Source organism: Idiotropiscis lumnitzeri, chromosome 8, assembly GCF_059441095.1.
Source record: "Idiotropiscis lumnitzeri isolate Australia: NSW breed Sydney's pygmy pipehorse chromosome 8, RoL_Ilum_1.0, whole genome shotgun sequence".
Lineage (NCBI taxonomy): Eukaryota > Metazoa > Chordata > Actinopteri > Syngnathiformes > Syngnathidae > Idiotropiscis > Idiotropiscis lumnitzeri.
Genome location: NC_142398.1, coordinates 812,750 through 837,601, shown reverse-complemented (window position 1 = coordinate 837,601; position 24,852 = coordinate 812,750). Strand labels below are relative to the sequence as shown.

Here is a 24,852-nt window from a genome sequence, read left to right as displayed (position 1 = left end):
TTAGTCACGTGACTCATGCGCTGTAGAAGAATGTAAACAGAAGACGCGTTCGTAGCTGGCGATTCAAATCCTGAAGCGACTGACACGGCTGCAGACGAAGTAACGTTAGTTGAAATTGTTCCTGTCGCGCTTGTCCCGAAAAGAAATTCGACATCTGTCTTTTGGAAATGTTTTGGGTTCCATAAAGACGCTGTTTGAACTAAAGAACATGAACTACAAAGTGCGTCGTAACCATTTGAAACAGCGCGTCCAACCTTTTCTTTTTCGCCACTCACAACACAACCATGCTGTTGACTTGGAGCTTGTGCTAAAAGTTCAAAGTGAGAAGCAAGGTTGGACAAGTGACAACAGCCCATAACGGAGGCGACACCATACGAGAGAACACCTCAGAGGTGGACGCGACAGCCTAGCACATTGCTAAAGATAGAGCTCCTCTAGTTACAGTGGAGCGCATAGGATTTAAACGCCTCATGAACGTAGCCGACAAGAGGTACGAAAATATTTGTCGCAAACAGCACTTCCCGATATGGACAACATCGGGACGGGAGCGGAGACATATCAAGCATTTTGCATCCACATCCGACTTGTGGTCGAGTCGCAACATGGATCCCTGTTTGAGCCTGAATGTGCATTACTTAGACGACAAGTGGCGACTGCGCACCGGAGTACTCGAGACGGCACATTTTCCTGATGAAGCGCACTTGTTTTTTGGGCATTGGCATTCCATTGACATTTTTTTCATTTTATTTAGCATTTTGTTTACAGGTGACTAGCTCCTTTGCACATGGCATAATTTATATTGTTTACAAGATACCTTTACACAAATCTAGGCCTTTGCAATTGGCATTGCAGCATCTCGGCACAATATATTTGCAGAAAAAGATTTTGTGAGAGGTACCCTTTTTCTCCTGTTCTTTGTGACATTGTTCAAGTCATTGCAAAGCAAGCTATTTGGAATGTTTATTCAAATGATTTTTGTACTTTTATTTCGATTGAAAGTAATGTGTACCAGTTGGTCAATAAAAAAAAGCAGTTAATATGCATTTCCTGCATTTATTTTGATTTTGGTCCTCAGGGGGAATTTATCGTGCATTTATTGTCATCGAGGTAAAATTGCCCAATTTATCGCGATATTGATTTTAGGTCATATCCAGTGGTTCAGCACCCCTATTTTTCAGCAAATTTCTTGCCACTTTGAAGTTTACTTAGTTTAGGGGTGGCTCTGTCTCATGCCTGACATTGTCAAACAAACTAAATTTACATATGTGAGACAAAACAAATGTGTTTGGAGTCATATTCTTTTTTACATTGCCAAAATTAAACCTCATTTACTTTACATGTTTAAGTAAACAAATGTTTTTGATTTGTTTTACTTCACAGGGTCTGTTTTTCCAAAAATGGAGGCTGCCGTGAGTTTTCGGTCACCTCCAATAAATGCATGTGGTCACTCAAGCATCAACCGAAAGACCTCTTTTTCCAAAGCTTTAAGGTTCACGAGCAATGACAATACACGGGATGGCAACATTTCACAAGGACCAGGAAGGTTGGTGTTTTGTGATTTAACCTTTACCAAGATGCAGAAGTCTTTCAACGAGCATTGTTTTAAAAAACTGAAAAAAAATGGTTTTGAAAATCTGTTTTGATTTAGAAGACTCAATTTTATTGAATTATTCCACTATATAATATATTGAGATACGATATGGATCAAGGAGTTTTATTGGAGTGATATATTTTTAAATGAAACATTGCATTTACAGTATTGTAAAATGACAACACAAAACTCATTGCATCATACCCTGTCAAACTCATCCGTACCATATTGAACTGAATTATAATCCCACTGAATTTCAAGAAACCATCCTTAAATTGTATGGCACCCCGTGTTTGAAGATATGTGATCGCGGTGGCGGTGTACGTAACCCCCTCTGCTAACAGTGAGACAGCCTGTGACATACTGACTGCAGCTGTGAGCAGGCTACAAACACAGCACCCAGATGCCCTGCTCCTTATCTCTGGTGACTTCAATCAGGCTTCTCCTTCCTCCTCTCTGCCTTCATTCACACAATATGTCACCTGCCACACCAGAGACAATAAAATATCGGACCTTTTCTATGCCAACACCAAGGAGGTGTACACATCACTGTCCCTCTCCCCGCTGGGCAAAGCTGATCACAACTTGGTGGCTCTCCTGCCAGTGTACAAACCTCTGGTCCGCAGGCAGCCAGCTGTGACATGCACAGTTCAGAGATGGTCTGGAGTAGCCGAGGAGGCCCTAAAGGACTGTTTCAACACGACTGTGTAGAAAGTATTCAGTAAAGCCCACGGGGAGGACATTAATGGTCGAACAAACACGATTACAGACAAAATCAATTTCTGCATGGCGAACACCACACCCACCAGGACAGTAAGATGTTTCCCCAACAACAAACCCTGAATCACACGAGACATTAAAGCTCTCCCGAAGGAGAAAATAAGGGATTTTGTGTCAGGTGGCAAAAAGGAGCTGAGGAGAGCGCAAGGTCAGCTGAGAAGGAGGATGAGAGGGCAAAAGGTCCAACAGGATGCGGATGGAGGAACAGCTGCAGAATAATAATGCCAGGGATGTCTGGAGGAGCCTGAAGACCATCTCAGGCCACTGACAACCAAAGACCCAGAAGGGGGGGTGACCTTCAGTGGGCAAATGAGTTGAACCTATTTTTCAATAGGTTTGATCAGATGCCTGCCCCCGCTCAGTCTCCCCTGCTGCAGCCCCCACCATCCCCTCCTGCTGCTGCGAACAAGACCCTCTCTCTCCTCTCCCCCCTCTCTCTCTCTCTTCTCTCCCCTCCTACCTCCCCCCCCAGGTTTCAGTTCCCATCCACATCAGACAACCACCACTTCCTCCTGCTCAGCCTTGTTCCTCACAACATCTCAGTTGAAGAACCAGCTGAGGAAAATGAAGGCGAGGAAGGCAGCGGGTCCAGATGGGATTAGCTCCCAGCTCCTCAAATCATGCGCAGACCAGCTGTGTGGAATTGTCCAGCGTATGTTCAACCTGAGCCTGAAGCTGGGCAGAGTCCCCCAGCTGTGGAAAAGTTCCTGCCTGGTTCCGGTTCCATAGACACCCCATCCGAAGGAGCTCAACAACTTCAGACAAGTGGCACTGACATCTCATCTGATGAAGACCCTGGAGAGACTGGTCCTCGTCCATCTGCGCCCCCTGGTGAGCTCTTCGATTGACCCACACCAGTTCGCATACCAGCTTGACATCAGTGTGGATGACGCCATCATCTACCTGCTCCACACTTCACTCTCCCACCTGGAGAAGGCGGGGAGCACTGTGAGGATCATGTTCTTTGATTTCTCCAGTGCTTTCAACACCATCCAGCCCACCCTACTGGGAGACAAGCTGGAGCAGGCAGGAGTGTCCCACCACCTCATCACATGGATCCGCGACTACCTCACAAACCGGCCCCACAGTACGTGAGAACACAGGACTGTGTGTCTGACGTGCTCTCTGCAGCACGGGAGCGCGCCTGGGAACTGTTCTGGCTCCCTTCCTGTTCACCCTCTACACCTCGGACTACAAATACAATTCCTCTACCTGTCACCTGCAGAAGTTCTCTGATGACTCTGCGATTGTCAGCCTCCCCACTGACGGAGATGGATGGAAGTACAGAGAACTTCCTCCGGGTTTTGTGGACTGGTGTCAACAGAACCGCTTCCAAATCAACCCTGGGAAATCCAAAGAGCTGGTGGTGGATTTCTTCCAGCGTCGGCACTCTCCACCTGCACCAGTGAATATCCAAGGAACCAACGTTGAGAGTGTCTCAACTTCAGGGTACCTGGGTGTTCATCTGAATAATAAACTGGATTGGAGCGAACACAGAAGCTCTCTATAGAAAGGGTCAGAGCAGACTCTTCCAACTCAAGAGGCTGAGGTCCTTTGGCGTTCTTTGGACACTCCTCAGGAACTTCTATGACTCGTTGGTTTCTTAGGTCATTTTCTATGGAGTGGTCTCCGGAGCAGGAGGCATCTTGGGCCGGGACAAGAAGAGACTGGACAAACTATATATATATATATATATATATATATATATATATTTATAAATTTGGTCCGGTAATTGTCTGATTTTTTAGTTAATTGGGTAGGGGTCTCGGAGGAGATGCCGTATGTCCGAACGCACCATCGAAGAGGGCCTCTAGGGTGCATTGTTTTTGTTGTTGGGTGTGCCAGTGCATCTGGAAATTGTTCAAGCAGGAGCTACTGATTGGGGTGCAGTCAGAGCGTAATGAGAAGGGAGAGTGCTCTGCCTCTGGGAACACATACACTCTTGGAGTAGTACACGGGTGTCAGAGTGAATTTCCTAATGTGCTGCTAATGTTCATTGTTTCGTTTTTTTCATAAAGCAATGTTCCCTTCAAAAAATGTGACCTTTCAAGACTGGTCTGAATTTGAAGGAAGAAAAATTGCAAGAAATTATGCAAAACAGTGACATGAAACTGCAACAGATTTAAGTTAAGGTCAGAAATGAAAATCCGTAGTGGAGTGGGGCTGCTTTAACAAAACAGCAAAGTAGGGAGAGAACAAGATTGTCCTTCCTTTGTAAGGAAACCAATGTGAATTGACCATGCCTGGATGTTGGGATGTGTGCTGTTCCAATCGAGCTGTGGGAGTCTAAAGTGTACTCGGATCTTGTTTTGCTCGGATCTCAAGACAAAAAAATTGGTCATGACACTGCTCGTACCCTTAAAAATTCGTAAGCCAAGTCACTCGTATCTCAGACACCATTCTACTCGTATACTATGCCATAGAAGATATAGTTTTTTAACAAGACTGTTGGGGTACATTAATTTATGGGTATTGCTTTCTTTGGTGGAGACATGAAATGCGTTACATAAAGTTTTATTGTATTGAATTACATATGTTGATACAAGTGTATGTGATCAGACTGGTCAAATGTTGTCTTGCAGACCAAGTCATCATGGCAACTGTGTCATCCGCAGCACGATCGATCCGTCTATGTCTTCAGAGTCACCTCCATCCTTGTTGTCCCTATCGTCTTTTCAGAATGTGGATGAGAGTGGAGGAGATAAGGAAGTGTGGGTGTCTGTTTTTAGATACCTTAACAAAGCTGACTTGCTCAAGTGCATGACTGTCTGCAAGGCCTGGTATAAGTGGTATGTCCTAAATGATTATGAAGTTTTACGTGTGTTACAAAACCAAAACGCCAGTTTTAAAATTTCATTAACTTATTTGATGCAGGAGCTTTGATAAGCATATATGGAGCCATCTGGATGTGAGTCGATTCAACCCCCTTAGCAACCAAGCCTTGGCAGGTATCATAAAACATCAGCCCACTTCTTTGGACCTCTCATGGACACCTCTGGCCAAAAGACAGCTCAACTGTCTGATAACCAGGCTTCCAGGTAAATATACTGCATGTAACACTCGTTTCATGTAGATATTAACACGCTTGTTGAACATTTACAACTAAATGAATTTCACTTGTAAATTAATCTGACTTCATCCAGCTCCCCAACCAAAACCTCCATACACACATTTTTGTTACAATAGTTAAAAAAAAAAGTTAAATTCATATCGTTAGCGACGAATGTGACAACTCCCTCGTGATATACTTTTTAGCCATATCGCCCAGTCCTACTCTGTAGTAAATTATAAATGTTGTCGACACTTGACAGGAAAAATCTAATTACATTACCTTTGTATCATATAAAGAATTATTAAAGTAATTTGTCAGTCAATGTGCAATAGAAGAAAACTCACATGGCAAATTTAAATTCAAAAAGTATTATTTTTTTTAAAAACTCATATTAAAGACACAATAGTGAACCAAGTTGCTGTAAACAGGCAGTCCTCAGGTCAAGGTAGATGGTGATGTAGATGGGCGGCAAGAAATGAAACCACATCCACGCACTCGACTAAACCAAAGGATCGGCCCGAGAACTGATGAAGCACGAGAAGACTTTCTATCCACACAGCAGGAAGAGCAGCAGACTTGGGCTGCATACACTTGTTTCAAAGACTTTTTTTTTTTTTACCGCAAGGCTTCACTTGTACCGATATCTTTGACTCTTAGCACATGATAGCAAATGATTACTGACTTCTCAATCATTCCACGCTGACTACCCCACCCGTACGTCCCTATCCACTGGACATCAAATATGCAATGACAAAACAGAAATAAAAGATTGGCATGTATAAATTTGGCTGTGAACAATTAAAAAAAAATATGCGCATTCTTATATTTTTAACAAACTCCCATATTCACAAATTAACTGCTATTACAGGGGTGTCAAACATACGGCTTGCGGAACGGATCATGCCCGCAAACTGGTTTAATCTGGCCCGCGAGATTTGGTAGTATAAAAGTATAAAAATAAGTACGGCACCCACAAACAGCCACCCTAAATTCGCCACATGGTCAATGTTAATCGTATACAATATACATCTCTAGACTTAACTCAATACACTTTCACCATAACCTCCAATCTTTTCATTTGTATTACACATTTCAATTTATTGGTCAATCTGTAAAACTTTACAAGCCATGCTCAGATGAGGATAGCAAATAGAACATAGAACTAGCTATGATGTCACTATTTAACACACAAACTTGGTTAGTGGTTTGATTGAAAAAACACAACCAAAATAACCCTTCGTGCTTCATACATCAAAAAGAAATGTGTTAAGTGGGGATGGGCGATATGGCAAAAATATCATGCCACAATTTTTTTTACAAATGAAATCACGATCACGATAATTATTTAGACTTATTTGCACATTTCTGACCATTTTTAACGCATCTGGAATGTATATAAAACCCTAAAATAAAAAAAGCCAACTAAGCTTCCTGAACAGGTCTTAATTTAAATTAAATGCGCAGTGACCGTCAACATAAAAGCTAACGTAACGTCACCATAAAAATACTGCTCATAGCAAGGGTCTAGTATTTAGAACAGTCTTCAAAGCCCTCATTTTCTTTCCACTGTTTTAATAGGAATTATGTCATGAGCAAATACGTCACTGCCTCAGTTCCTTTTTTTTTTTTTTTCTTTTTCCACCACTGGCTTTTTTTTTGTTTGTTTGTTTGTCCAAATCCAAACTGTGGATGTGGAGTTTCTTTTCGGGACCAGCTCTGTTTCGTGGTGACTTTCTGGCATGGCTACCTGCCACACAAACAAACAGGGAGCGTGCGTAGAGGTGGAGGAGCTCTGAGACGTACGCTGGGGCGAGGCCATTTAAAGCTTTGAAGACAAACAGAAGTATCTTAAAGCGAACTCTAAAGTGCACTGGGAGCCAATGAAGAAAGGCTAAGACTGGGGTCATGTGATCCGTCTTCCGAGCACCAGTTAAAAGGCGAGGGGCAGCATTTTGGACCAGTTGGTGGCGCTTGAGTGAGGTCTGGCTGACTCCAAAGTAAAGTGCATTACACTAATCTAGCCTAGATATTACAAATGCATGGATTACTGTTTTTAAATGCTGTTGGAAAAGAAAGGGCTTCAGTTTAGCCCGCTGCCCAAAATGAACAAAACTGGATCTAACATCAGCACTAATTTTCTGATCTAATTTAAAATCACTGTCCAGTTTAAAACCCAAGTTTGAGACTGTTGACTTTCCGTAAGATGTCAGGGGGCAGAGATCACAACAGGGTTAAGTGTAGAATGGCCACTGGGACCGAACACCATAACTTCTGTCTTCTTTTCATTGAAGTTCAGGAAGTTAAGTGACATCCAGATTTTTTAGGCAGGACAAAAGTAATCTCAAGGAGAAAGTGTCTTTTTTGCTTGGCGTGGCATAGATCTGACTGTCATCTGCATAGCAATGGGAGGAATTTCCATGTTTTCGCAGGATGGAACCAAGGGGCAGTACGTATAACAAAAACAGCAGGGGCCCCAGATCGGACCCTTGTGGGATACCATTCAATTAAGGGGCAGAACGGGACTCATTGAAACCAAAACAAACACAAAAGGTCCTGCCAATCAAATTGGATCTAAACCATTCTAGAGCACTACCACTAATGCCCACCTGGTGCTTTAAACATGCCAGAAGAATACTGTGGTCCACCGTGTCAAACGCTGCAGTTAGATTTAACAAGACAAGACATAGATAGTGTCCAGTGTCGTTTGCCAGGAGAATATCATTCAAAACTTGTAACAGGGCTGACTCTGTGCTATGCATTTTCCTGTAACCTGACTGGAATACCTCCATGACGTTGTGTTCATCCAAGAAGAATCGTAACTGCATGTAAACCTAAATTTTAGAATTAAGGGCAATGTGGAAATGGGTGTAAAATTTGACAGCACATCTTGGGCAAGGCCAGGTTACTTAAGGAGGGGTTGCACCACAGCTTAACATGTTGGGGGAATACACCAAAAGAAGAACAGCTGTTGATAATGGCCAAAACTGATTTGCCAATACTTGGGAGGACTTACTTAAAGAGCTGAGGAAGGGCAGCGTCATATGGTGAACTGGATGGCTTAATATGGCAAACCATATCCTCAAAAGATGACAAGGAGATTGTCTCGAAGGAATCTAACACTGCGGAACAAGGAACATGTACAGAGGGGTCAAATATAGTAATATGTAACATTCCATATGGTCTGTGCAATACAGCTGGCGGGGTTTAAATGCAGAATTGATTGTTTTAAATAGAGTATGCGAATTATGACAATTTTCCTGAATAAGACTGGACAGGTATTCCCTCTTTGACTCATTCACATTGCTATGATAACTGTGCCAGCAGTCTCTTAAGATTTGATTTGTGACCTGCAGCCTTTCTTTATTTCCACCTGTGTTCAGCTTTGTGGCATTTTGCTGCATGAGTTCTTTTATTAAACCAGTGATTCTCAAATAGTGGGGCGCGTGGGACCCAGGGGAACATGTTTTTTTTGCATGGTTTTGGGACAGAAAAAGGCGATCTCAGACAACGTGAGTTTGGGCTCGTCAAAGCTGTTTGTGCCCCTAGTTCATGCAGTACTGGTTTTAAAAAAAAGTGTCGCCCTGTCACGCAGTACTCATTAAAAAACAGCGTCGCCCTGTCACGCAGTACTCATTAAAAAACAGCGTCGCCCTGTCACGCAGTACTGATAAAAAAAAAAGCGTCGCCCTGTCGCTTGTTGACCCGGAAGTGATTTCTTTCGCCGCTCCTTAAATGCCCCGCGCCAAGCCAGAATGGACTTTATTTGAACGATATATAAGTCCGCGCACAACAGAAGCAACAAGCTACGTGATGGCAAATAAACGACTCCGCAAACAAGTAGCCGAGCAAGGAGGCGCTAAGCGCGCTAATTGCTAAAATGAATTGCTTCGAAGGACGCACGACTTTTAAAAGAAATCTGACTCGAACCGTATTTGGGCGGAGAGCCAGCAGCTATGAACAGAAATGTTGTATTGCAACCATTACATATCGAAACATAAAATAAGACGATGGCTACGTGAGCAATTTAGCAGACGCTCTCAGCTGGAACTCGGAAATGTCATCACAACGAAGAGGTTCGACGTCAAACGTATTGTAAACATAAAACAATGTAGAGTAAACATATTAAAACTGTTGCTTTATGTTATTTATATAGAATTTTTGTTTAAAACCCCCTGGCTCTTTTTGTCTTTTCTATATTATGTACGTATGAATAACTGTTCATGTTAATAAAGTTAAAAAAGACAAAACAAAATCGTATAGTAAATATTTATCATCTCATATATAGTTGCACCACAGAGTACTGAGTTTCGAGATCCTCACAATAGTCGTTCTCAAAATGATATATTTTTTTATCAATTTAGCTTTGTTAAGGGATATTTTATTGACAATCTAACATGAATATGGAAGATATATATAGAGATATATATAGAACATGTACATGTACACAGTCTGCGGCGTAATGTAGCCGTTAATGGATAACATTAGCAGCAGACATTCATAAAAAGCATGCAAATATACACAGTATAAACGTATATACAACATATACAAGTGTAAGGAAACACTCCTTATGCCTGTCCATGATACAGAGGGGAAATGAATAAAAAATACTGCAATGATGGAAAATACTGCAATGATAAAAGTACTGTAATAGTTAAAGTACTGCAATGCTAGAAATACTACAGTGATAAAAGTACTGTAATAAGAATACTGTAATGGTAAACAAAATACATCATTGGTCAATATTTAAGTACACCATTGGCTGAGAGTACAGTAGTAGTGTATATTGCATCCTAGGCCTGCACAATTGCACTAATGCCCACCCGTTTGTAGACCTGACCCAATGTTCTTGTTAAAAAGTCTGACAGCAGCCGGCAGGAAGGAGCGGCAAAATCTCTCTTTCGTACAGCGAGGGTGTAACAGTCTATCACTGAAGGAGCTGTGGAGTGTTCTAAGAGTGTCATTGAGTGGGTGGGCTGGGTTGTCCAGCATTGATGACAGTTTTGCCGTCATCCTTCTGCCCCCCACTGAGTCCACTGAGTCCAGGAAGTTGCAGGTGTGCGTAGCTCCGCCGATCGGCGAGCTCTAGCAGAAGTTGTTTATCTGCGCCGCGTCGGAGGAGAGGCGGGCGGTAGCGCCACCGAAGCTCCTCTGGACAGCCGATGATTGGTAGCAAGCAGGGCTCTCAAACGCGCTACCCTGGCTTGAATACATCCATGCACTCGGGATCAAGCAGGGGACGAAGCGTGTTTTAGCTCCCTTTTTTGGCTTCGTCTGCCGTGGTAGATAAGCATAGACACGGAAGACTTCTGCCGGGATCTCGCCGGGAAATGTCTTACCCCAACTATGCTCGAACACAGCTGAATCGCCAACTTCGCACCATAGGCCCAGCAGAGACTGGCAAACATACACCAGCCGCGAGTCAGTGAGTAACGCACAAATCATCAGAAAGATAATCTGATAGATCAAGAGAGTTGCTGAGAACACCAGTGCACTGTACATCATCTTGATTAAATTATTAACGTGTGTCGTCTTAGAAAAACTGGACTTACAAACAGCCTCTCTGAACATATTCGTATATATGTTCGTAAGTTGAGGACTACCTGTAGTTAATAAACAAGCTGTAAAATTCTGGTATAGGTATTGATAAGTACCAACCAGTATTGTCCCGATACCGGCTATCGACATTGGTATCATGCTCCGACCGCAGCGAGCCGTACTCTGAGAGGAAATAGGAGGTGAAGCCTTACCCATTGTATAACGGTATTGGTCATGTGTCTACTTATGTCTAGTTTGGTGAAAATGGTGCCTATTATGGCACCTGTCCACATTGGAGGTAGTTGCTTGGGGGGGGACTTTGCTGTCAAGAGCCAGCAGTCTTGTGTCCCGAAGGGGATCGTGTTTGCTCGATTTTTGCCTCGTGACGTTACTTTTGATTGACACAGTACTTCGTTTCCTACTTTAATGGAGGAAAATGTCATTCATTAAATCATTTGTGTCCGGATATATTCGTCTTTCTGTGCACCGTCGAAGCTCGAGCTAGCGCTAGCGTTCTAAAGTCATCATCATACTTCAGCAGACTAATTCCGCGAGCAGGTCACTACGGCAATGCCACGCACGGTTTGCCTTTATAAACAAAAGGACCTAGATGACTAGGCGATGCATATGATTGGACTCGATCAGGAAGGTATTGGTGAAAGTGGTACGTGCATGTGTAGTGTTATACAGGTTCCTGCTTGCCGCCTTACCATGGTCGGGAGATGCTCCTCATACAGAGCACAGAGAGACAGGGATCGCACTGCAGTCTAGGGCTGAACAAATGATGATCGTTTTGGGACCTCAGACCACGCGTTTTTGAGATCATCTAAGATGCGGGTTGTGCCCACGTTTATGAAGCAGGTAACAGCGTTCTGATTTAAAAAAAAAAAAAGCCTTACGCTGTCGTGCGCCCCCCAATAATTTCTTTCGCCACTGCTTGAATGCTCGGCGCCAATCTGTTTTGTGCCGCTGCAGTATGGACTTTATTTGTGATATATGCAAGTCCATGCCCAGCAGCAGCAACGAGCTGCGTGATGACAAATAAACGAGCCCACTAACAAGTTACATTTTAAACGAGGAGGCGAACAAAGGGTCGCTAAGTGTTCTAATCGCTAAAGTGAAATACAGATTTGATCCAAAATAAGTGCTTAGGTGTACAGTCGACGTTAAAATTATGTCTGGTAAGAACCATGTTAGGTTGGAGAGCCAGCAGCTTTGAACAGAAATGTAGTATTTCAATCAATACGTAGGAAGACGTAAAATAAGATGACGGCTACATTTACAATTTTGAAGACGCTCTCATAATATTTTGCACCACAGAGTACTGAGTTTCGAGATCTAGGCAATAACAAGTCTCCAAATTATATTTTTTGATAAATTTAGTTTGCTATAGGACAATGATTTTATTGACATAATATGACCTCTATGTACAAAGACCATGTACATTAGTAGGAAATGTAAAACATTTGGGGGGTTAAAAAATGCATTTTCATATACACAATTACACATAAATATTCTTCAAATTTCAATCAAATGTAAACTTATGATCCAATGTCCATGAAAAAGAAAACCATAACTGATATAAAGTGATCAGAGCATGTTTGTTGTGATGCTGTTAGGTTGTCATGTTGAAGATTTGACAGCCTTTGTGCGTATCGTGAATGAATAATTTCATATCCGAGTGAGTATGCAATTCTTTCGAATTACAAGAAAAATTGTGGTTATATTTAGATTTTTCAAAAGTATCGGTATAGTATTGGTATCGGCAGGTACTTACACAGCCACTTAGCAGTATCGGTATTGGGACCCAAAAAGTGGTATCGTAACAACACTACTTGTTAGCCCAACCCATGGCTGCGCTGACTAGCATTAGCGCTACTGTCACACTACTATGCCTCAGTAATTTGTGAGAAAAAGAGTTGCATGGGGCATATGCAAACACTGGCACAGTGGCGAGCAAGATAATTGACAGGAGAGGGAACAAAACAGAGTACAACTGAATGTTGATGACGTATGTAAATTAACAGGCATCTAAATTAGAAAAGCTACCCTGTTCATTTTAGCTCATCGAGCGATAAGTCAATATAGTAATTACGATGACATGCCTAGTTCTTTACAATATTTTATTGTATGCGCCCCCACGAGTCTACACGTGGTATTGTAATTAAAGGTGCGTTTGTGAAATCTGAATTAAGCAGAAAAAAAAAATCTATCCAATTGTATCCATCTCATTCACAGATATTCACGCGCTGCATCCAGGGCAAGGAAAGGCATCAACTACTATTTGGCCTCGCAGATACTTTAACATTAACGTGGATTCACAGATTATTCTGGTCTTTCCTTTTTCAGATTCACTTTCTCTCTCGCTTCAGGTCTCCAAGAGCTAAGGGTTGCTGGCCTGTCCTGGTCGTGCCTGTCAGCGTTGGTCTCCCCTACTCTTCCCTCCCTTCGACTCCTGGATCTGCGTTGGTGTGAAGGCATTAAAGATACCCAATTTAATGAGCTCCTCACACTTCATGGTCAGATTGAACATGAATTAGTAGGCTCACAGATTTTCTTTGCATTGACAACAAGGCAATATTTTTCCTCCCCTAGGCTCAGAGTCATCTCGGTGCAGACTAAAGAACATAGTTGCACTGCACCTGTCTGGTCTGGATATCAATGAGTCCACTTTGAAACTTATTCAGCATCATATGCCACTCTTGGAGAAGTTGGACCTGGCTCACTGCAAGAACATTACAGATTCTTCAATAGCTTTGTTGGCAGCAGGGGGCACACATACTCGCAAAAACCTCAATGAACTCATTCTATCAGGTATTTTATTTGCATTTTATAATTGTCCTGCGTTTAACGGTTAGACCACCTTAATAATGCTTTCATTTGGCTTCACACAGTTTTCACATGTAATTAGCTTTGGGTGACTCACAGCTTTGATAATCTCAAAACTAAAATTCTGCTTCTTTCCAAAAAAGCTGTAGCGCTCTCAAAACTAAAATTCTGCTTCTTTGCAAAAAAGCTGTAGCGCAGTTAAGTTTATCTCATGTCGAAATGGAAGGAGAGTGTTTATGAGCAGCAATTTCTGTTTGCGTCTTGCCGCAGACTCTCAGTTCGGGCTGCATAATTTATCGAAAAAAATATTGTCATTCTCATCACAGCCCATGCAATACGCATATCGCAAAGATGGGCAATACGTTTATCATGGATTTATTTGCCTTGCATGCAACCTTGCATGCATGATGCAACCTTAAATGTCCATCGCCATCCAATAGGACAACAGTATCTAGGGGCATTACAGATAATCAGAATACTAGCTGTATATAGCACTGTTGTCCTGTCGGAATGTGACCCCCCAGCCCCAGTCTGAAGTCTTTTGTCGACTCCACCGGGTTTGGAGTGGCTAATTAGCCTCTCATAAAAGTCACCAATCATTGCCTTCATGGTGGGAAATAAGCAATACTGCTTAGTAACATTATTATGAAAGGAGGACAAGGAGTAATTAACAAAATGGAGAAGCCATGCTAACCACCAAGCTATTTTGAAATGTAGTCACGAAACATCAGAGTACATGCTTTGATGATATAGTACTCACTTCACAAAGTTCTGTGTTGGGGAGGTGTCAGAACTAGTTTAAGGGCTAACTGTAAACAAGATGGTGTGCCGGTCAGAGCACAGGCAGGAAGGGTCAGGACTCTCAGGTGCGATTTACTATCCTTTACTGAACTTGTTTTGCAAGCAAACAGACATTGATGCACAAATAAGAATATTGACTGATTGATAGATTGATTGAGTCTGCAAAAAAGCAAGGGAAAAATATGAATTAGTTACAACTTCCAATATTTCAAAGAACAATCAGAATATATTAAGTGAAATACACTGTCGAAACGTGAGTGTTCCAAAATATATGAATGTAAACAAATGAATCAGCGAAACGACAATATAACAGCACCATCAAGGGGCCACACAAATAACAACATTCAATGACGACGAGGACAGAACGACACATATGCAATGTGAATTAATCACTCCGTCAACGTAGCAAGGGGGCTTCAATCGTCGCGACACTCGGAGACAACACTACATCCAATATGAGAAGAATCCATGCCCCAAATGTCACATATTAATGGCCGCGAACAGCCGAAGCCTAATGCTAGCAGGCTAATGTGGCTGATTCACGAGCATACAAACCGTAATTAACTCAACAATACGATACCTATCAGTATCATTGACGTAAGAAATAAGGATTAATTTGCTAGAAGGAGAATATTGAGCTGGACTGTAACGGATTCCTGACAGGAAACAGGAAAATGCGTACAACAACGTGAGAGAACAATGCGCAAACGTGATCTCACCGGAACTAAATTGAAGGGAAAACTAAGACTTTACTACAGTATGGCTGGAATCAGAGAGTAGCATGTCAACCACGACGGATGGTTTGGGAGGGCTGGGGATCGGCGGGCTAGCAAGTCTGACTGGATCATTGGTTGGAAGGATGCACCAGTCTTAGAGGCAAAGGAATTAACCTCAGGCAGGCTGAGAGTGGGCCTTGAGCTAATCACAGAAGAGTGTATTTGAGCAATAAAATCCTGAGCATGTCGTCTATACATGGAGCCAGATTGACTTGCAATATATAAAACCGTTGCTGTTAAACAGTTTTCTGGTAAAAATCCACTTCTCCTGATTAGTCGGAAACTACAATATCTCATTTTCTAGGAAACATTGGTGTAGGAGCAGATTTTGTTATTTGTTTTGGTTAATTGATGAGCCTATTTAAGTAGTAAATTTCCCTTGCCCCGGCGGGTGTTCCAACCGGAAAAGGAAACAGTTTTTGACCGCTGTCAATGTGACAGGTCCGTGTTCAACTGCTGGTACCGTTGAAGCTACATATTAAGAAAGAAGGTTGTGGACAAAATAAATGGACCGCAGGTTCAACTGGCAAGTCTGTTTCAGACATTCATTCATTTCAACCACACCAGAGAAAGTCCCTCAATTACAACCTTCCGGTGCGACAACACAGTGGCTTAAAGCTTTGTCTTAGCCTCTACAATTGGTTTCTGAATTATGTCGGAAGTTTGTCACACATGGCTATTATCTAATTATAATGGTGTCAAATGATAGCCCATTTTTTTCCTGGCTTGAGGCCCTTAGGTTTATCATGCAACTCTTGGTACTATAACTTGAAGACCTGTATTTGTGACCTCAAGGCGTCAAACCTGCGTTTCATGGAACTTGCTTGTGTCACCTAAGGTTTTATGATTTGTCTCGTTTCATTTATACCATATAATGTAGGACAATGTTCATTGCCTAACAACGATTTTGAGGTGCCTGAGTGGCTGTTAATGTTCATATCTTAAAAAAACTGGTCTGTTGCCAACTGATTCTAGTCTCAAACCGTCACAGAAGGTGCTAACATACTGTGTAATTCTCCCAGTCAGTCCAGCGGAGCGCTCGTGAAAGTTGCACAACATTTATAACTTTTTGGAACTCTGTCCATGCGTAAGGCGCGCTCCACATTATAAGGCGCCCTGTACATTTTGGAGAAAATTTGCGACTTTTAGGTGCGCCCAACTGTTGAAAATGGGCACATGTGGCTGTAGGATATCACACACATACACACCTAGACTTTACCTATGCAACAAGAGAAGCAAAATATGGACCGATAAAATGCAGCCTCTGGCTGATAACTTCTATCTTTGTGGTGTAAGCTAATTCTCCCTTACTCTCTCTGATGTAAGTAAGAAACAATGGACAAAAATCAATAGCAATATGAAATATTTTGTTCGATTGTTTCTCCGGCAAAACATAACCTTCTTACGTGCTATTGTGCTATTTTTTATTCTACGTTCGATTAGTTGATAAAGCTGCTTGAAGGACTGGGTCAAACAGATTTTTTTAATACAATACATTACATTACAATTTTATTTTCCGGATACAGCGCTGCGCGAGTGGCAGCCTTTTTCTGGAACTCCGGCTCACCGTTGAGCCTTTTTTGTGTGTTTTTACCTTTACGTGTTTATTTATTTTACCTCATCGTAGCAATGGACATCCAACTTGCGGTTGTTTTACTACTGCTGGTGACTGTTTTTTGGCCGACCGTGTCCGGAAACACAACTCGGAGCTTCGGACCGATCATGTATGCGAGAAATCAGCTGTTAGCACTCCGTGCTAACCCCGCACCGGTTCCCGGAGAGAGACTCGATCTCCCCCGCAAGCTGAGGAGGAAGAGACGGGGATGTTGTGCGGGGGCTAAACGCCAGGCAAGGCGATACCGCTCCGTACTCCTGTCCATTATTATGGGGAATGTTAGATCCCTTCCCAATAGAATGGACAAGCGAACGCCGCTAACCCAGCACGAGAGGAACTTCCGGGAGGCTAGCTTGCTGATGTTCACTGAGTCGCGGCCAACAGAGATAACGCCGGACGCCATCATGGAATTGGACAGCTTCCAAATCCTACGTGCGGACACGACACTGGAGAGTGTTAAGAGGAAAGGAGGAGGGCTGGCTGTGTTTATTAACGATAGATGGTGTAACCCTGGGCACATCACTATTAAGAAGCAACTTTGCAGTCAGGACATTATCATGCGACCGTACTACATCCCACGAGAGTTCAGTCATGTGATCGCGGTGGCGGTGTACTTACCTCCCTCTGCTAACAGTGAGTCAGCCTACAAAGTACTGTCTGCAGCAGTGAGCAGGCTACAAACACAGCACTAAAACGCCCTGCTCCTCATCTCTGGTGACATCAATCATGCCTCTCCTTCCTCCTCTCTGCCTTCATGCCACACCAGAGATGATACATTTTTTGACCTTTTCAATGCCAACACCACCGAGGCATACACATCACTGTCCCTCTCCCCGCTGGGAAAAGCTGATCACAACTTGGTAGCTCTCCTGCCTGTGTACAAACCTCTGGTCCGCAGGCAGACAGCTGTGACACGCACAGTCCAGGGATGGTCTGGAGTAGCCGAGGAGGCCTTAAAGGACTGTTTCAACACAACTGTGTGGGAAGTATTTAGCGAAGCCCACGTGGAGGATATTAATGGTCTAACGGACACTATTGCAGACTATATTAATTTCTGCATGGAGAACACCATACCCACCAGGACAGTAAGGTGCTTCTCCAACAATAAACCCTGGATCACATCGGACATTAAAGCTATCCTGAAGGAGAAAAAGAGGGCTTTTGTGTCAGGCAACAAGGAGGAGCTGAAGACAGTGCAATGCCAGCTGAGAATGAGGATCAGAGAGGGGTAAAAGTCATACAGAGTGAGGATGGAGGAACAGCTGCAGGAGAATAAGGCCAGGGATGTCTGGAGGGGCCTGAAGACCATCTCAGGCCACGGACAACCCAAGACCCAGAAGGTGGGGGAAACTTCAGTGGGCAAATAGGTTGAACCTATTTTTCAATAGGTTCAATCAGATGCCCACCCCCACTTAGTGTCCGCTGCTGCAGCCCCCACCAACTCCTCCTGCTGCGAAGGACAGAGTTAGACTTAGTCATTTGGACGAAAGTGCTTATCAATTTTCGTCAGATTTAGTCAGTCCTATTTGTGATAATTTTATTGTAGTTATAGTCGACTAAAACTCAAAAAGGTTTGTCTAGTTTTAATCGCCGAAAACTCACAAAGGTTTTCGTCTAGTTTTAGTCGACCATAAAGCAAAAACAAAAAAATTTGTCTAGTTCCTGTAAATGTATTCGACCAAAACTCAAAAAGGTTTTTGTCCGTTTTAGTTAAAAATAGGCAGACAAGGTTCCCACCCAATGGCAAAGATTTTCCGATGGACTACTAAGGATTATGCATTACAAACAGATGAAGTGGGAACAGTGGAATCAATGCTCATTGCTCCTAAATAAGCCGAGAACCAAAGCGTTTTATTTGGCAACTGTTGTGGCCTAATTTCACTTAAAGCAAAATAAAATATAAACGTTTTAACAACTTAGACTTGTAGTAGACTTTTTCTGTAATACAGTACCACAAGTACGAACTCTATCAAACATGTCTTGTTTACTTGTAACAGCTTGCTATTATCATAACCAAGTAGCCTACCGAGAGTCACTGTCGCCAAGGTACGTCAAAGGAAAGCGTGTCAGTATGTGTGACGGAGCAGCTCCGTCAATAAGGATGGTACAGCATGGTCCCGGGGACGCAATTCCGCACACGCATGTACCGCACATTCCCATACTGATGCATTCAATTCCATCCCGTTTAATACATACGCACCCACCTGGCACCACATCAATACCACGTCAGTCACAGTTTCAATAGAGCGACCGAGGGTGCACACTTGGTAGTTTTATTATTAATGGAAGCATACATGGACACACACACACACGCGCGCACGTTCAATTTAACACTCACCAGTCACGAGACGCGGCAGACAACACACACGACATGACACGACATAGAGGAAGACCAAACAGCGGGGGAGCTTCCGCGTTTCTTAAATGTGTTTGTTTTGCGCGACAATTATGTCAGCTGATGCCCAAGGGAGGGGCGAATCGTATATAGAGTTAGTTGTTTGGAAAGAGAGGGGGATAAGAGGTGCGGCAGTGAAGGTAGTACCGGAGAGCGAGACAGTGACGCATTTTGCAACGCAGTACATGGTAGTTGTGGTTGAACTCCATTCAGTGGTTTTGTAAATATATAGATAGACACCCTTATTTTTGAAAATTACTATATGTTTTTTTCTTTTTTCCGGGTTTTTGGACTTTTTGGGGACTTTTCACTGTGTTGCACTTTGGAAGGGCTGCACAATAAACATCACTGTTGCACACATTCTGGCTACGCCATTTGTTTTGGAGGATGTCGAAAAGGAACCCGCGACAGTATGTGTGAGCCTAGATGAATGACCGCAGACATGTTTGTGTCTGTGCGCGGCACATACGCCCCCGGGGGTGGGGATGCATTTTTTGAACAACAGATACATGCCATAAATTTTGAGCATCCCACATCACACACTGACAATTTCGTCTCGTCTTGTCTTGTCAACGAAAATTCCTGGACACCACGTCATATTTTCCTCATCAAATAACCTCGTTTAGAAATATTTTCGTCGGCACTCTCCACCTGCACCAGTGAAAATCCAAGGAACAGGGAACAGACGTTGATAGGGTCTCAACTGAATGCTGTATTTTGTTTACCTTTGCAGTATTATCATCATTGTAGTACTTATGTCATTGTAGTATTTTTATCATTGCAGTAATTTTTATCATTGCAGCATATTTATTTATTTCCCCTCTGGACCATGGACAGAGTTTCCTCTGGACTATGGACAGACATTAGGAATGTTTCCTTACACTTGTATATGTTGTGGGATCTAAGTGTGTACATGGGGATTTGTGTATATACGTATATACTGTATATATTCGCATAGGTTTGCTTTTTCTGAATGTTTGCTGCTAATGTTTTTTTTTTATTTTTTTTTTTTTATTGAAAAGCCTGTTACATATTCAATTGTAAAAGGAAAAAAGCGTTAGAATTTATTTTTGCTTTTCCATTTTGTGCAAATAAAGAGAAAAAAGTAAAAAAAAAAAAAAAAATACAGGCTAACTGACTAACTGTGGAGCCGAGGAACCCTTCACATCACTATGATTCAACACAGAAAAAAATTTACATGTTAAAATTAAACAAAGTCGCATTGTATAGGCTTAACATATTCGGTCCACTTGGACCATGTTAAGTAGAATACGTCCAGTTGTAGCTTAAGGGCAAAGGAAATCTTCTCCATAGTGAAAATCTCCTTAACCACATCAGTCCAGTCATCCGTTGCCGGTCAGTTTAAGCCGCTTTCTTGTCAATGCCTTTTTGCTTGCCGCCAGTAAAGTATCGAGAGGTTTCTTTTCCTTATTGTTCATGTGATGCGGATCCATTTTACCTATATACATCTCTTTGAAGGACAAGGGAAGAACAATGTGAAATACATTTTGCAGATGATAATGAATGTCCGACCAATATTCTTGAATTACAACACATTCCCAAAATATGTGGAAATGGTGGGCTCCACCCGCTCCACATCTCCAGCATGTATTGCCTCTTCCTTGGTATTTCTTTTGAGCAGGTGTTACAAAAAATCTCATTGTGTTCTTCTAACAAAATTCGTGCCAAGTGTTTGACCCTGTCGTAGTCCATTGTATTTGACATATTAGAATTTAGAATTAGAATTAGAAATGCCTTTATTGTCATTGTACTCAAGTGTGCAACGAGATTAGAGGGCTCCCCTCTCCAGTGCAATACAACAATAATACAGACAAATATATAAATTAGATATTTGTATTTGTATATGTATTCCCACTCCTCTACTGTAACATTAATCCTCCCTTCTCTTTCCTATTTCTCCTTCACATAGTGTGTTCCCATCTTAACCCACCAGGATGCTATCATATAAGTTATCTTAGTCAGGGGTACAGATTTTGTTCATGATATAAATGTTTGTAAAAATCTCCTGTCCGCTGGTTTTTTAATTTTCTTATAAAAATAGTGTCTGAGCTGGAAATATCTGAAGAAATCTTCGGAATTCAACTTATGTTTTTGTTTTAACGCTTCGAATGATTGAAGTGTCCCCTCGTGGACAAGTGAGTTGTTGTCAGTTCGTCCTTTTGAGATCCAAAGTTTAAATCGATGATCATACTTGTTGGGGATAAACTCAGAGTCGTAGGCACACCATCGGTACATTTTTGCGTCTTCCTCTAATTTGGACATTTTGATGGTTTCATTCATGGCTTCAATCATCATACCGGACAGTTTTTCTTTAAAGTCAATCTGTTGCAGTTTAGTTTCAAACATTAATGCTTTAAATGGAATTTTCAAAATCATTTCTTTCTCTAGATCTTTCCATCCTGCTGTGCATGTTGAGACCACAGGCAGACTAGTGGTTTCAACTTGGCGGCGTAAAAGTATTCTCGCAAATGTGGAAGGTTTCTACCGCCCTTATTTTTCTTCAATTGTAGGGTCTTATATTTAATCCTAGGTTTTTTTACCCATCTATAAATATCTTGATAACATTCTGTCCCACTCTAAAAATTGCTTTTGTGGTATTGAAAATGGTAAACATTGAAATAGATAGAGCATCTGAGGGAGAATGGTCATTCTGATAGAATCGATTCTAGAATTAAGATCTAAAAACGGCAATGTGTTCCATCGCTGTATGTCCAATTGTATTTTGGCGTTTAAGAGATCCGTAATTGACATTATACATGTTTGAGAAATCTCTATGTAATACAATACCCAAATACTTAACTGTTTCTGAGTCCCACTTCATATTTGTATCTATGGGTAATGTGTTGGGGTGGGTCTTAATTTAAAGTTAGTACCTGCGTCTTGTTTACATTAATTTTATAACCTGTGAAAGTACCATATTTTTCAAGTGTCTTTATTATTATGGGTATTGTTTGTGTGGGTTGGGTCAGGGTCAATAACAAATCATCTGCAAACAAGGCACGTTTTTGCTCCCCCTTACCAGCAATTGTATCCCCTTTATTAACTTGTCTTTGCCTTATCCAGTGACTTAAAGCAAAGAAGAGTGCGGAGAGACTACAGCCTTGCCTATTTCCTCTTTGTATTTCTATTGGTTGTGTGAGTTTCCCGTAAATTTTTATTCTTGCAGACGGTTTATTATATAATCCCGAAATTACCTCAATTACCGATTTATGGAATCTAAATTTGCCAAGTACTTTATATAAAAAGGTCCACCTCACAGAGTCAAAAGCTTTCTCTGCATCCACACCAACAATCAAGGTTTCTAGTTTCTGTTGAATAGAGTGTTGCATTATATTTAAGACTCTCCTGACACAATATCTGTCTATGCTTTATAAACCCTGTCTAATCTTTGTGTATCAATACCAGCAAAATCACTTCTAATCGCTTTGATAATATAGATGTAAATAACTTAGTCAATATTTAAGACACTAATTGGACAGTAATTGCTACATACGGCTTTGTCTTCGCCTTCCTTTGGAATTATGGATATTATTGCTTCAGTCCATGATTTTGGGGTTTCCTTCTTTTCGAGGACCCAATGTCTTAGACAAAATTGGGGTCAATTGCATCTCCATTGCTTTATACCATTCTGGACCAAATCCGTCAGCTCCTGGCATTTTGCCACTTTTTAGCTTCTTGATAGCCCAATAAATTTCTTCTTTTATCACTGCAAGAGGTTTATCATTGTGTTCATCAGTCAAAGTTGGTAAATCTAATTGCTAAGAAAGAGTCTATCTGTATATCATTATCTATGCAATTCTGGGAGTAAAGGTTACTGTAGTAGCCTTGGAAACGTTGTTTAATTTCCTCTTGATCCAGTTCCAGTTTGTTGGTCAAGGGATTTAAAATTTTGAATATTGTTCTTTCCACTTGTTGTTTCTTTAGTTTATAGGAAAGCAATTTCATTGATCTTCCACCGACCTCATAATATTGTTTCATATGGGTAAGTTTTTTCTGTACGTTGAAGTTGCTAATATCTATTTCTTTTTTAAATTTTTGCATTTCAGACTTTACTTTGCTTTTTAAATTCTTTGAATGTTCTTGTTGAAGTTTTAACAGTTTTTCTTCAAGGCATGTGAGTTTGTGCTAGTTGCTTTTCTTAAGGTGAGCTGATAAGCTTATAATTTATTTATTTATTTTTATAATTTTGCTTTTAGAGTGTCCCACATGGTTCCAGGGGATACCTCATCATTATCATTACACATAAGGAATTCTTGAATGTCATCCTTTAATTTACCTTTATAATCAAGATTTTTCAAAATATTATTATTCATCCTCCAAAGGGTAGATTTTTTCTTACTTGTAAGGCAGACATTAATAGTTACAAGGTTGTGGTCTGATATTGTGCAAGGTCCAATATCACAACTCTTCACCAACTCTAGGTTGTTTTCAAACTAGTGCTGTCAAGTGATAAATTTTTTTAACTAATTAATACCAAAAAAATTCCATGATTAATTGTGATTAATCACATTTTTCAACTACCATATTTTTACGGCCAAAAGACGTGCCGTATCTAAGGGTGCAGTACCAGTTGAAGTTGCTATTTCTGTATTTGATACATAGATAGAACGCTCCCGTATCATTGGGCGCAAACAGAACCGAGCAACCGAGCAGTTGCATTAGCTGCTCTGTCGCGCTAGCGTGTTTTTAAAATGGCAGCGGGAGTTTGGTGGTACTTTATTTTAGCTTTTAACAATGTGCTGAAGTTGTCCTCCTCCAAAAATGCACCAAGTCCTTGTCTTCTGTATCCAAGATAAACAGCTTTTGCGAAAGCTCAAACAACAGATCTAGCAGACACGTTTGCCCATATAGGGGCACTGGGGCCTGCTTTGCTCTGGGGGCGTGCCTTTGCGTTGTTGTTCACGCCCATCGTTCCCCTCTCACGTCCGCCTGCTGTCGTTAGCCACGCCCGCCTTCTCTCTATATAAGCAGTGTGCAGGCAGTTAATGTTCGCAGTCAGCCCAGCGGTGCACTTGGTCCACATAATGGGCGCTCCGCATCAAAAGGCGCCCTGGCTTTTTTGGATGAGTTTCAGGACTTTAAAGTGCGCCTAATGGCTACGAAAATACGGTACTATTTTTTGCGAAGCTTGTAACAGATATTTACTTGAATAATATCTTGTAATTCCTGCAAAATCACCAAATATGAAGTATATTTAATTCAAAGACTGTTCTAAAAGCTTTCTTTAATTCTTGAATATGATCTAAATGATATCTTCGAAACATTTCTCAAAACTGCCCATAAGCGCCTCACTCCAACAGTGATGCAAGGCCCAGTGGGAACTTGAACACGGTGTTTTGTTCTGAGACTTGCTGAAGATGTACTGCTAATATGGCGCAATATTTGCAAAGTATGTACATTCAAGTAAATCAAGCTGAGTTCATTGAGTTAAAATATTTAACTGAGTTAAAACATTTT

General features: G+C 41.6%; 1 protein-coding gene across 6 annotated transcripts in view; it reads left to right on the top strand.

The window, feature by feature from the left end:
• Positions 1-24,852, top strand: part of LOC148331465 (lysine-specific demethylase 2A-like) — a 224,002-nt gene that overhangs the window by 184,309 nt on the left and 14,841 nt on the right. For all 6 annotated transcript variants that reach the window (XM_088301663.1, XM_088301664.1, XM_088301662.1 and 3 more), the window contains 5 exons: positions 1,381-1,543; positions 4,954-5,160; positions 5,246-5,409; positions 13,331-13,477; positions 13,554-13,772. In XM_088301663.1, the coding sequence (XP_088157789.1) occupies positions 1,381-1,543; positions 4,954-5,160; positions 5,246-5,409; positions 13,331-13,477; positions 13,554-13,772 (900 nt within the window). The remainder of the gene's footprint in view (positions 1-1,380; positions 1,544-4,953; positions 5,161-5,245; positions 5,410-13,330; positions 13,478-13,553; positions 13,773-24,852) is intronic.